At 38.9% G+C, this 13,811-nt stretch overlaps 1 protein-coding gene across 1 annotated transcript in view; it reads right to left on the bottom strand.

Moving 5' to 3' along the window:
- Positions 1–914, bottom strand: part of LOC308130510 (membrane-associated guanylate kinase, WW and PDZ domain-containing protein 1-like) — a gene marked incomplete at its 3' end in the record, with an annotated part of 46,002 nt that extends 45,088 nt beyond the window's left edge. Inside the window, exon 1 of the mRNA XM_080496913.1 lies at positions 515–914. Within this exon, the coding sequence (XP_080353039.1) occupies positions 515–812 (298 nt within the window). The 5' untranslated portion in view covers positions 813–914. The remainder of the gene's footprint in view (positions 1–514) is intronic.
- Between the last annotated feature and the right edge of the window lie 12,897 nt (positions 915–13,811).

Here is a 13,811-nt window from a genome sequence, read left to right as displayed (position 1 = left end):
CTAAATAATGAATGGGGTTGAAAACCTAGAACATACATTAGTGGTTATTTGCAGCCCTGGGAAGAGGTGTAGTGAAATGTCGAGCTGTTTTTAAAAATAACAAAACGGTAAAGCCATAAGGCTTAGGCAGAGAAACTAAAGGTTTGGGATTTTTTTTCAAATGCATGGGACGTGGATTTTTGTAGTGCATGTCTTAAGTATTGGAGATTAGTTAGCTTAAAGTTAGTGTGAAGTGGTCTAATCTGTGACCCCTCAAGTCTGACCTTAAGTGGCCCTGCCAGTGTTCGAAATGAGGGCAGAGTGACTGCCAGGACAGCTTCATGTCAAAGCCCTGAAAACTCCAGATGAGCAGCAGCTCCCCACGACTTGCTTGTAATATTGTGCCAATTATTTATTTTTTTAATTCCACATGGAGTAATGAAACCTTATGTGAAACAATGATTGAAAAATTTATATTTAATTTTATTTTCCCGTAACCCACCGCCCACTCTTAATACCCGTTTGTTTGTCTTACCTTGGCGCACAGTTTTTAACCTGACGGGACCTTTGCAGCAGTCGATCACAGTGAATATGTCATAGAGGGGTAATCCAGACACTGACAGTCCCTCCACTTCCAGGAGCAGCTCCCCTTCGCTCAGTTTACCGTCCTGATAAAACACAGCATCCTCTCGAACTTGCCCGATGTACGGAAACTCTCCATTCTCCGCTCCCCCGCGCAGCTCCACGTTTATCTCCCCGCAAGAGTCCCGCACGAGCGCGCACTCGTTCACTTTGGTGATCCAGTGGTTCTTCTTTTGGATGACTTTTGACATGATGATTGCAAAGTCCAAACAAAACCCGTTAGTTCCGAGGAGTGGTGCACCGTGCGGCCGGTTCACACCACGCAGACTGTCGCACAGGACAGGAAAGTTGGACAATTCTTCCCCCTGTCCGGAGCCGAGGCATGCTGATCTCAGAGCAGGTCCACAGCCACATCTATTAAAACACACAGACTTTCTGTGTTTGTTTCCGCATCTTTTCCGTCAGCACGCGCTCCAGAGATCTAAATCCCCAGTCCGGACGCTTGTGTCACATCCAAACACTCAGAATCTTCTTTAATCCTCACACTTCGCGGCTTTCTTTTGACACTTTGAAAACAGAAAAAAAACACGTTTACCTATAACATGAGCAGACCTGAGTTGTCCTCGCCACGGGCGGCGCCTTTAAGCAGGTATCACGACAACTTCATCCAATTTGCTGGTGCGCTCGGATGGAGGAGCGCATCCGGAGTGCGCATGCGTCCCGCTGCTGGCGGACTCTTCCGACCAGGTCCGAGGCTCCACCCAACTCACCGCACGGCGTTTACAAACGGATTACAGCGATCTCCGTGGGCAAATCCCCTACTCAGGATCTGCCTCCAGCCTGCTTGCTGTATTCATAAATGATGGGAACTCGTCAGATGGATTATCTACCAGGACGTCCAAATCAGCAGAAGGAATGAAAATCTGTGGAGATGGGAGGTGTCATCATCAACCAGCAGAATTTTATTTCCAACCCTGCATATGAGGTTCAACTTAACATTAGAAAGCTTTTCCACATGATCCCAAGCAGTGAAACAAACCAAGATCACCGACTATAAGATTTATTTCAACAGGCATACACATTCTCCAAGTAAAATCAATGGTCTCATAACACAGTTGAAATTACTTTCAAGTTAGAATTTCAGTTCTTTTTTTCATGACACAATCTTTTTATGGAGGTTGAATCACGTAATCAATAATAAGTGGTACTGTGACTCTCATCATTTCTTTACTCAATAAAATTGAGACCTGGTGGACAAATGTAACATTGGCATGCAGCGAGAGCATTATTAAAAAGATTTTAAAATGTTTCTTAATTAAAATTATACTAGCTCTGCTCTTTGGTATTTCCATTTCTAAAATTTAAGCTAATCATTTCTGAAATGCAGCTCAAACCTGAACTATCTGTGAAGGGTGCAACATATTTTTTTTTTTTGTAAGTTATATTATAAAATAACATTGTATGTTTAACTACATTTCATCATCAGCGTAAGATGTGAAATGTCTATTAGTTGAACAAGAAACCGCTTGGTCCTTTTTCTTATCAGGAGAAAATAAATAAATATATTTCAAAGCACACAATAGTTTTAATGTTGAAAGAAATTCACAGAAGAGCACTAAAAGCTACTTTCATTGTCTTCCTGTAAATGCATTGGATGCCAGAAATGATCAAAGTGAGGAAGTCAGAGGCCGTAACACCTCCTCAAATGTCTTTTTGACCAATGCAGACATATTTTCGTCTTAGATGTTAGTTAAAGCTGTTTCTTTTTTATTTGTTAGTCCAGACATCCTTAAGATTTTTATTTTTAGTTTCTGCAAAAGTTACACGCTTGTAGGTCAATTAGGTTTCCTCTGGCCTCGCCAAATTGATTCAAAAGAGCAGGAAAATAGAGTCAGTGTTGGTGGATGACAATGTCCACATTCACACTCAGTACAGCAATGTAAATATCTGGGGGCTTCTGTAATTTGGGAAGAGTGATGGGGGATCAGGTGAGAAACACATGCCACTGCAAGAGAAAAAAACAGGCTCTGTTTCCTGCCTGTTCACATGAGCCACAGTAACTGGCACTCTACCACTATGAGAGCAGTGGCCTGGATAGCAGTGCATGAAAGACAGCTTTCCATCCCATTACATCTCAGAGGGTTATTTTTTTTCATAGTGACTCAGCTGTAGCACTCTCACTTCTCCCGCTTTTCATCTCCGATTTGAAAATCTTCTCTCAAATTTGATGGGAAACATTCACTGCATTCATATTAATGTGTCCATTTTTAGGTTGATATACATAGCCATGCATGTGTCATTCACTCGGCGTGGCTTTTCTTCTACCAGTCACATGTCACCTGACATTCTCAGCGGGGGAAACGTAGCTGCAGGCGGCCGAACGTGACACACATCCAGAGGGTTGTTGTGCTCTCAGTGGTGAGGTGAACACTGTTCCCAACATGCAGACCCTTCATCACTTCGCCATCTGAATGCTAAACCCGCACATACAGTACAGTGCCGGCTTTATCTGTAATGCTATAATGTACGTGAATAATGGATGAGACCTCCAGGGACTCTGAGGCCATGCAGTGCTTTCACTGTGTTTAATTTGCCTTTAGATTGCTTCCCATACCATGCACAATTTCAGACGTAATATTCCCATGTGGAATCAATCAGTTAACCAAAATTAATATATACACGCTGTTTTGGCAGCTTTGAATGCAGAATATAACATTTTGAGAGGGTTATTGTCAGATTTCTATTACAGGATTGTCAACAGTACATAAATGTCTTAAACACCTGCTGAAGCACAAATGCAACACGTTCTCACAATATTTTAAAACTTCAATACGGGTTGTCGGAATTGCACATTTTACATCCAGAGCTGAGCTTGACTTGAAAAATTAAACTGTTTTATTTTTGTGTTTTTGCTTTTTGAATAAGCATTTACACACTACAACAATTAAGTGATAGTAATAAATGATAATAGTAATAAACCAACTTAGTTCAAAACCCTGACCAGGAGGAGAAAGAGAAAGCACATAAAACCCTACAATTTAAATGACGTAATTCTGGTGTCATTTTTGAAGCGCTTTCCATCCTCCCATCTGAATATACAGCTTGATCCCTCAGATTCTCAACTATGACTTTGTTAGTTGTCCTAAAATAAAGCTGAACTATTTCTTGACTGAAGACAGTCTTAAAGCTTAAAACTAACAACCTTGCTTTCAATGAATTATGTGTTTATCTATTTAAATTTTTGATTTTACTGCGATTTCTTATATTTTTTATCATAATTATTTTTCATATTCCATGTCTTGACCAGTTTTCCTTTGTTGTTTTCATGAAAAGAAAACATAGATTCTGTTTTTGACAGTACACACCTGTACTATGAACACAGTGCCTATAAAAAAAAAAAAAACACACTCGTACACACTCTTTAAAGAAACACAGTTTAAAGAAACAGTTACTTTAGAATAGAATAAACAGAAACACATTGTTTACTGAATGACTTTTTTCAGAATACAAGAAAAGCTTGACTTTCAGTGCAACGTAAAGGCGAGCCTGCAGCGACGTCTGCCGAAGTAAAGAATGTGAATCCTCCAGTAATGTGTAACGGACTGTGTTTGTTGTTCTCAGTGACAGTTATTCTGCGTCCAAACCTCAGGAATGCCACAAGTCCACAATCCACACAGAATAATTAAATATTAACCAGCCAGTCAAACACTGAATCGATCCATCATACATATAAAGCACAAGGTTTCACTGTGAGAACAAACTGTGATGACTTCAGGTGTTTCTTTCAACGTCATCCGTAAATCGTTTCCCAGGATCCAGGTCTACATTTTTAACATAACACAATCACAAATTATATTTCAGTCATGCTGCGATAATATGATGGAATTCAACTTGTAGTCTCTTTTAAACTGTTTCACTCTCCAAACATTCATGTTTGGAGAATTTGGAGCATAAGATGGAAAATACACTGTGTGAACAGTGACAGTGTGGATTTCTTTGCATGAATTGGTCACAGACATATTAGCAAACTGAATTTTTCAAACCAATGATGTTATTGAGAACCATTTTAAAACGGTTTAAAAAAAATTTCTTTTAAGTTCCAGAAATATATTCTTACATAAAAGAATGTTTGATCTCATCAATAGTTTTTTTTTTAATGAATCAGATAAGATAAATATATAAAAGATATTACTGCTTGTGTCTCGTCTATTCCACCATTTAACAAATTTTGTGTATATATTTTTATTATATTAATTTCTTTATAAACTTGCAAAAACTATGAATATGACATTGAAATATATATTTTTGTGAATAGCGAAAGCTCACATATAAGCAGTCAGAAAGACATTGAAACAGTGACACTCAGAAACTGTCTTTCTCAAAGTGATTCGGATTCATGAGTGAATTGAGGACTTAAAAAGCCAGACAGAGCTGGTAGTGAGACAAACATAGGTTTTATTAAACAGGTAACACAAGAAATACAGGAACACAGACGTGGTCGCAGCAATGCGGACACCACAAAGCAATACAGGTGAACTGAAAACGAGGCACACAAACGAAGCCCAGGTGAATCACACAGAATCACACACTCGGGCACAGGTGGAAGACATCTGGGCAGGGAGTGGCAATCAGAAATTAGATGGGGAAGTCAAGGAGGTTGACACAAGAGACTGTGAAAAACATCAAAATAAAACAAACTTGTGGTGGGACTGGCGGAGGAGGTCTGGGGGCCATGCAGGAGGGACAGCCCAGATAAAACAGGAATACCTCTGGGAGTCGCCACAGGCCACATAGACCATAGACCAATGTGTAACCTCCTTTTTATCGCTAGAATTTATTTAAGCACAAACAATCTATTTGATCAGAGACATTTCTGGTCAAAATTACTAATGATTTTCTCATGGCCTGAGAAAAAAACGACTCTTCTGTGTTCTTGTCCCGTTAGATCTCAGTACTGCATTTGATACTATTGGTCATGACATCCTATTACTAGAACAAACAGTATCATCGGGATTAAAGGTACAGCACTAAACTAGTTTCAATCATATTTATCTGACAGGTTCCACTTTGTTCATGTTAATGATGACTCAACAATTCAGACCAAAGTGAAACATAGAGTTTCACAGGATTCTGTCTTAAGACCGATGCTTTTCACATTATGCAGTACATGCGTCATGTCGGGGGTATGATTCAGAAACACTGCATTTACTTCCATTATGATGCAGATGGTGCACAAAGTTTTTACTTTCCACTGCCCTATGCTTGACCATTTGGAATTGTTGTGTTTTTCTCTGTAAAAGTGCATTTAGATGACTGTGTTGTATTTGATGTCAATAAAGTTGAATTTAATCAAATAGAATTGACTCCTCAGTGGTTCAAGCTCTTTGTTTTCATTATCAGTTTCTTCAGGCAATATTCATCCTTTCATACTATCGTTTGATGTGCTGCTATGTATGAAATTGACCAATTATATTGGCTTGAACATAAATATTGTATGTCCAGCAGTGTGAGTGGTGGGAAGGCTGATGCCTTCTTTTGCATGTGAGAGAGATTAGTGCAACACAGTTGAACAGCTGGTGAGTGGACTTTAGCTAGATTTATTTCTGTTCCTCATGGAGAAAAACAAAACAAACCTTGCAGCTTCTCACATTGCAATGCTCAGACTTTGTTTTACATTTGTGCTTGATAAAAGGTCGTAAAAAGTATTTATGAAACACAAGAAACATAAAATGTCCTAAGTCATTCAGTGTTTGCGTGAAATGCCAAATCATGGGAAATAGACTCTTGTACACCTGTGAACAATCAGATGGCTGCAGGGTTTGTTAAGTAAAGCAGCTACAAGCTGAATCCTCATCTTCCAGATGTCTTCAAGATACAGGCTTCTATTTTTTCTCATACGAAACCTGTAATAGATGCACTCCCCTGCAGTTACAGTTCATTGAACACAATTCATATTTTTCTTTTTGAAGATACAAACATTAGTAGTGTTGGTGAAGTAAAAATAGCATGACAGGAGGACATAATTATCCAAGCCAAGGGCTTTTTAAGAAGTCCTGTCGCTAATTATGAGTGTTCTGTGTGAATGATTTCCAGTCAAAGAGAAGAAGCACAGTGAAGGAGAAGGGGCTCAAAGTGAAGGGAAATATAGAAAACAGACTCTGAACGCCAAGACGGAGACAGAAAATGAAATGTCAAAATGGACAAACTCTTTGTGCCTCCCATGTTGACCACTCATTCAAAATTAGCACAGCAGCGAAGTTGTACCACACATACGAAATGAGAGTCGGTGATGGGAGAGACACATGATGACAGAGCTACAAGATTCATGCAGTGGATGTTGTACAACCCCCTCCCTTACATAAGCCACACGCTTGGCTGCGGGCATAGAAAACAAGGTCTGTCCCCATGCATTGAGCCTTCCCCTTCACTGGCTCTTAACCATGCAGTACACAACAGGAGCAGACAGTGAGCAATATTGAATTATTCAGGCACAGAGAACATCGCTACAGAACAGGCCTGTGTTATCTTTCGCCTGGAAAACAGGGGAAAAGAAATCTCAAAAAGGCAAAGATTGTTGTTCATGCAAATTCCCATCATGCAAAGTCCATCTGCTCTTTACTTTGAAAATGATCATTATGCATATGTTGACATTTGGAAACACCGATGAGTTAAACCCGCAAGTTTCTTAAGAAAGTTGTGACCTGAGAAGTGAAGAGACTGTAATCATCAGCGTGTGACCGTACGAGTTTAAATCAAGTGAAATGATATCAAAGTATCTGAGATAAAGCAGACGCATGGTTGGAAACTATAATAATCTGTGCTGGCATTGAATGAAAAAAGATGGGACCACAAAATAAAAAGGCTGTAAAAGGCCATGAGAGGGACGGCAGTCTTCATACTGGATGTGTGGCAGGTGAGCTAATTCAGGTAAGGCTTTCACAAGGTGAAAAAAGATATGACCAACATCCAAATCAAATATCTCCCCATACTGTTCATCTTCCTCTGGAGAAAGCACGTTAGGTCCACAGCACAGGGTAAGAAGCCAGAGGAAATATTTGATTCAAACAGTGGTTTCTTCCCAATAAACAATTTATCCTTTTGGGAAAAACAGCAGCCATCTGTGTGATGATGAAAATACCTTAGACGGTAAAATCTGCCAAGAATAGAAAGACGAATAAAAGAAGTGTTCTTCACATTTCCCTGATATTTGACCATAAAGGGAAATCAACCACTGTGCAGCTTAAAAAGTGCAGGAGTCACAGTGAGGAGACAAACACCAGGATGTTGGTCTGACAGGTGACAAGTGTTTTTCCCACCTTCAGACGGCACCCTTTTCTTTCTTTCTTTTTTAAAAAATCATTATCTTTTTATGAGGCTCAAAACGATTAAATCCTGGTCATTTTATTTCTCACATAAATTTGAACTTCTGATGTGCAGTCAGGCATATTTCCTGGTGCCGCTACCCCTCATGAGCAGATCCCAGTCTGATGCACTTTATTAGAAGCCACGAGATTCACATCAGCCGCAAACCTCATGCTCGGTTTAAAAATATTTGACCCGCAGCAAGACAATACGACTCTTTTCCACCTCCACTCACAGTTCACACAAGGAGACAGAGACAGCAAAGTGAACATTTATACCACAAATCATGAGCTTTTTCTGATAGAGGACAATGTTTTATGTCAAATATCTTGCTCATCACAAGACTGTATTTAACATGATTATACACATGGAGTTTGCCCAACATTAGTGTTTGCTGTCTTCAAGGCCTTTCTGTTGTTTATTTCATTTATTGAGCAGCACATCCAAACATCTTCTAATCTTCTCATGCAACCAAGGGTCCCTTTGAGATTACTTAGAGATCGACTCTCTTCTTCAACCTCAGAGTTTGGGGGGGTTGAGTCGATCCCAGCCAACTACACTCAAGGCTAATTTACACACCCTTACATTCACATCACAGGGCAGTTCAGAGTCACTGTCAGTACATGAACAAAGCACCCTGAGAAAACTATAGGAAGAACATGCAAACTCCATACAGGAAGGTCTGATGTGGACTCAAATCCATGTCTGTGACACCAGCAGAATGCTTTAGAAATTTACTCCATTATTTCACAGTATTATTTATATAATTACACACAGAGGCGTGCAGCTATGAAAAAGAAATAGAAGAAAGAAACCATGAACAATACAAAACTACAGCTACTTTGGCACTTTATAACAACTTGTGTGGCAACTGCACTTATATTAAAGCAGTAACTGTGATTTAGTACTGATTTTCAGAATGTGTCCTCATCATTTTTTAACACTTAGTGTCGCGATTTTTGGAGTTTTGATTCATTTCTTTGATGGATGGACAAACTGTCCCCCGCCTACCTTTTACCCAATGCCAGCCTCCACGTCTCTAATTTAGTTAAAGGGGGTGAAACTGAGCCCAAACCCACAGTTTTCCAGGTCAGACACATACAATCTTTGTTTCATTTTTAGTGGTGATGTGCATCACCCTCAGGGCAATACTCCTTGTTTTTCATTAATGTGGTGGTTTTGTCTATTTTTAGCCACTGGATATGCAAACATCTCATTAGTTTCTAGTAAGACATTTACAGTTGATGAACAGCTGTTCAATTTTTTTTCTTTTTTGGGGAATAAATACTAGCATACACATTAATTGTGGTTCAAGCAACATACTGCTTTTGTCCTGCAGGTTGGTGGGACGGATGGTCATTGGCCAGAGCATCAAACGAGATCAGGTGGTCACATCTTTAGATTTCACCACAGCAGACTCTCCTGCTTGTATCCATGGACAAAACACTTTGCCACATGAAAGTAAGTGGTGTCGCTTCAGTGAGTATTTGGTATGTGGATATACTGAACAACACTTGGCTCACCTTGGCTCACCCACCATGGCTGAGCAGCTGGGTGGGATCTGTTGAACGACGTTATCCATCATCTTCAATGCTCATGGAGTCCATACAAAATTATATGTCAGTAACACAACTGACACCGTGATTAAAAAGTGCATCGCAATTAAAATTGTATTTAAATCTTGTATCTCAAGGATAAAATGCACATTCTGTGTAGATGTTTTGCATCAGTTTTGAGTCTTGGTTCTGCCTAATATAAGTGAGTGTGATAGGCAGTATTTCCAGCAAACCACACATTAATCTAATCTCTTATCCATGAAATCTCGTGGGGTGTCTGAGTGATCTATAAAGGACATTTCTGCCTTTGAGGCATCTTCGGTCCACCTGATGAGGACTGACAGTTTAATAATTGAAGTTAGAGTTATAATTGTAAGTGGAGCAGGAATCTATATGACAGAGTTTATATTTGGAAAACACGAAAATGTTAAAATAACTTCATTAATTGGGGAATTTGCTTCTCTACAATATAACATCTCAACTTTAAGTTGTTTTTTTTTATTTGGTCCCTATACTTTCATCAGGACAAGGACGGATACATCTGAGATTGATCGCAGGCATCAAACGAGGGTTTTTGCATTACGCTCCAAACCATCTGCTCTCTTCCAGAAGCAGCCAATAACAAAGCATAACCTAATTCTAAAGATGTCATAAAGCAATTACACATTGTGAACAAATGATGGAGGGATAATATTAAACTTTTACTGCTTGCAGAACAAATCTACCCTTTAAATGGTTGATGACGTCCAGTTTCGACTGGCCAATAGAGGGCGCCAGGGCGCCGCCCTCCCTGGGATCAAGAAGGGATCATGTATTTGTGTGTGTGTGTGTGTGTGTGTGTGTGTGTGTGTGTGTGTGTGTGTGTGTGTGTGTGTGTGTGTGTGTGTGTGTGTGTGTGTGTGTGTGTGTGTGTGTGTGTGTGTGTGTGTGTGTGTGAGCAGCCTGGGCCTCTGCAGAAAGCCGCCCCAAAGAGGCGAGGTTTAGTTGCGATCTCACCAATGACTGATCAACTCTGAGTGACTGACATAAAATTAAACAAATCAACAGCGCTGCTTAAATAGCCGCTGGCTCGGTGATTGGCTTAGAGTGAATTAATAATAAATAGAAATAATTCTGTTACGTTCTAATTTACTAATTTGAAAGGAAGAAATTAGCTGAAAAGCTGCAGGTGAGGTTCAACTTTCTCCATTGTGGTTATTTTTAAATGCGCACAAACAGAAATGTGTTAAGGATTTGGCAAATATGTCGAGGTTTGTTATGTTTATAAATGTTTAGATATGCTCATATATTTTAATTAGTGAACATCTCAGAGCTTAAAAAAAGCACACTGTTTATTTTGCACTTTTGTTTTTGAGGTTTCTATCAAATAATTCTAAAATGCTTAGAAAGATGGATTCATGTGTTGTTTGACAATATACCTGATCTACTGTACCTTTTGTTTTCCCTAACCTCAGACTAATTGTTATTTCAAGTAAAGCAGCACCAAAACAAATTTGTTTTCTAAAAGGGACTAATGAAGCATTGCTAATATTTGTTTCCAAGTATGTTATTAAAAGAGTCTTGATAAGTGCTCTATTCACTAGCTGTTTCAAAGTTAATTTTCATAACTGGGAGCCTCTCTCAATCTAATGAATGCTTGTTATAATGAGGATTTATAAACGTGCTGCATTTAAATTAAGTTAACATTGGCTGAAATTTAACAATAATGTTTAATAAATGTATCACCAGCCACCACTGATCACTTCTCTTTGGTGTGTTGCTCTTGTCACTGTAATGTTGTAATTGTTTTCATTGTTCCTGTTGTTAATTGCTTGCTTCATCTTCACATTTCTCATTTTTAATGTATGTGAGGTGGATTCAAAATCAAGTGTGACCAACATGACATAGGTTATCAAGATAAAATAATAAAACACAACTCCACAGTCGAGCGGTGTGTTCCAGATTTAATGGCATTATCAGCAGCCACTCGCCTCAGACTTGGTATCTTGTTTTTAAAAAACTACCTAAATAACTGCATTACATGTGTATTATATTGACTTTCATGAATAAATATGAATACACATAAATGTGTCATAGTGAAATATTTCAAGCAGGTAACAAAACGATTTTAGTCACCCTTGTATGACTTTTACAGACTGTAACTCATCACAAAATGAACAAAGGTCAGAGATAATGATTCCTTTTAGAAATCATTCTGTGCTGCTGGCTGTAGTTTGATTATGAGTTGGGTATCAATCATTTCAGCGATCAAAGCAGCATTAAAGCAAAACATAGAAAGTATAGTTGTGTAGACATGTCATGGTTTCTATTCCAATGCTGTGATCATATCTCTGCTATTCGGCCAGTAATAATAAGGCTGCTGGGTTGATTCTGGATAATTATCATGGCAGCAGCGCTGGACTCTTCCTTTGACAGTTTGGGAAATAGAGGCAGCATCGTACTGGTACAATAGGAGATTTCCACTGTGGACGTCCTGAAATGAAGAGATGACTCAGCCTGTTGCTGTGACCAGCACACACACAGGATGTTTGGTGGCTGTGAGGATATGGATGCTTGTTGTCTAGGAAGTCACAAAGCAAAGCAATTATGGGGAGGATGTCTTTTCTGGGTTGTTTTTTTTTTTCCCCTTTAAATGAGGATATCCTGCGTGCACACTCTGGTCGTGTCATTGAGGTAAAGTACAGTTTAAGTTACTCTGACAGATTTTCCGGAGCTGATGGATAAAGATTTTGTCATTCACTACAACATGGATGGATGGTATTGAATAAATGAAGAGACAAAGACATATTTACTTACACTGAAAAAAAAACAACTAATAAATCCTGCACACTGTTGACTACTGGTGCTCAATTTATTTAAATAATATTTGCAATACCAGTCAAAAAAAATAGCAACATACTAAATGTAAAGGTTCAGTAGCAACACTCTCAATATAAACAGAGATATACTATTATCAACTAGTGTATGCCAAATATATCAAAAAGTACTTTCCCCATTTCTTGGGATACTTTATATTTATTGTTTTTTAATCCTTTACACGGCATTTAGGAGCATTAGAAATTACATTTGTGATGCACGTTCGAGGCAGCTGCTGGCAGTGCTCACATTTCTAAATGACTGGATCCTTCCATGTGCTGTGGTCTGTGATCTGACTGCCAGCAGCCCAAATGGCCTTGTTTTTGATATTAGCCACACTTTGCAGGATAAAACATTTGGCTCCACAAAGCTTTCTACTGCAGATTTGCACCCTCATTTATTGAAACATTCAGGCTTCTTTAGCTGCTACTTCTAATATCAGCAGTCTGCAGTTTGTATCTTCATCTTCTGATGCTGTGCACAAAATCACAAAGACACACACACACACACACGCACACGCACGCGCGCGCGCACACACACACACACACACACACACACACACACACACACACACACACACACACACACACACACACACACACACACACACACACACACACACACGAACTCCCCACCAATAACATGCATATAGAGCATATGAATTGAGGTTTCTATTTTTCTATTAATATCAGCTTCACACATCGTCCAATAATACAGTGAAATCAGGTGTAAATACATACAGTCTCAAACATGCATTATTTTTTACTAGTGAACTGCATAAATGAATAGAACATGAAGAAGGTTGTCAACAGGATGTATGAGATAAACTCGCACCATTCAGAGCTACTTCATACTAATAAGGCAGTCCACACATACGTTATTGCATCTACAGTCCTGCTGCCATCAAATATTCATCATTCCAGGTGATGGATGGGCACTTTGTGTTGAATTGCACAGACTGAGCAGCAAAACAAGTGCAGTTGCCATGGTAACTGTGCATTTGCTGGGTGTTTTCTGTTTTTGCACCTGTTTCTTAATAGAGCTCACTGGGATTTTGCATCTTCACAGAGTGCAAACCAGATGTGTTTACAAATCTCACAGCCACGGAACACACCCAGTGGTAACTACAGCTATTAATCCTGATCTTAAAGTAAGGATTCCTCATATATTTATATTACACAATGTTGGATACAAAATATTGATGTATACTATTACATGTACAGTATTAATATTTATCAAAATATAACTAAATATAAACAAAAAATATAGATATATTTTACATTGTTAAATCTGTATTGTGCTTTTCCTTGTGATAGTACATAAGCTGAGTGGAGGACCTGGTTCAAATCCCAGCTGTACCAATAAAATTAGCTAAAATCTCCTGTACAAGCTGGAATAACCCCTGTAAGTAATGGAGCAGTAAAATAGAAATTATGTTTTATATTCTTGGCATGGAGGCTGGTCTGTCTGAGAAAA

Source organism: Blennius ocellaris (genome assembly GCF_963422515.1).
Source record: "Blennius ocellaris genome assembly, chromosome: 5".
Taxonomy (NCBI): Eukaryota; Metazoa; Chordata; class Actinopteri; order Blenniiformes; family Blenniidae; genus Blennius; species Blennius ocellaris.
This window is presented reverse-complemented; position numbering and strand designations above follow the sequence as displayed.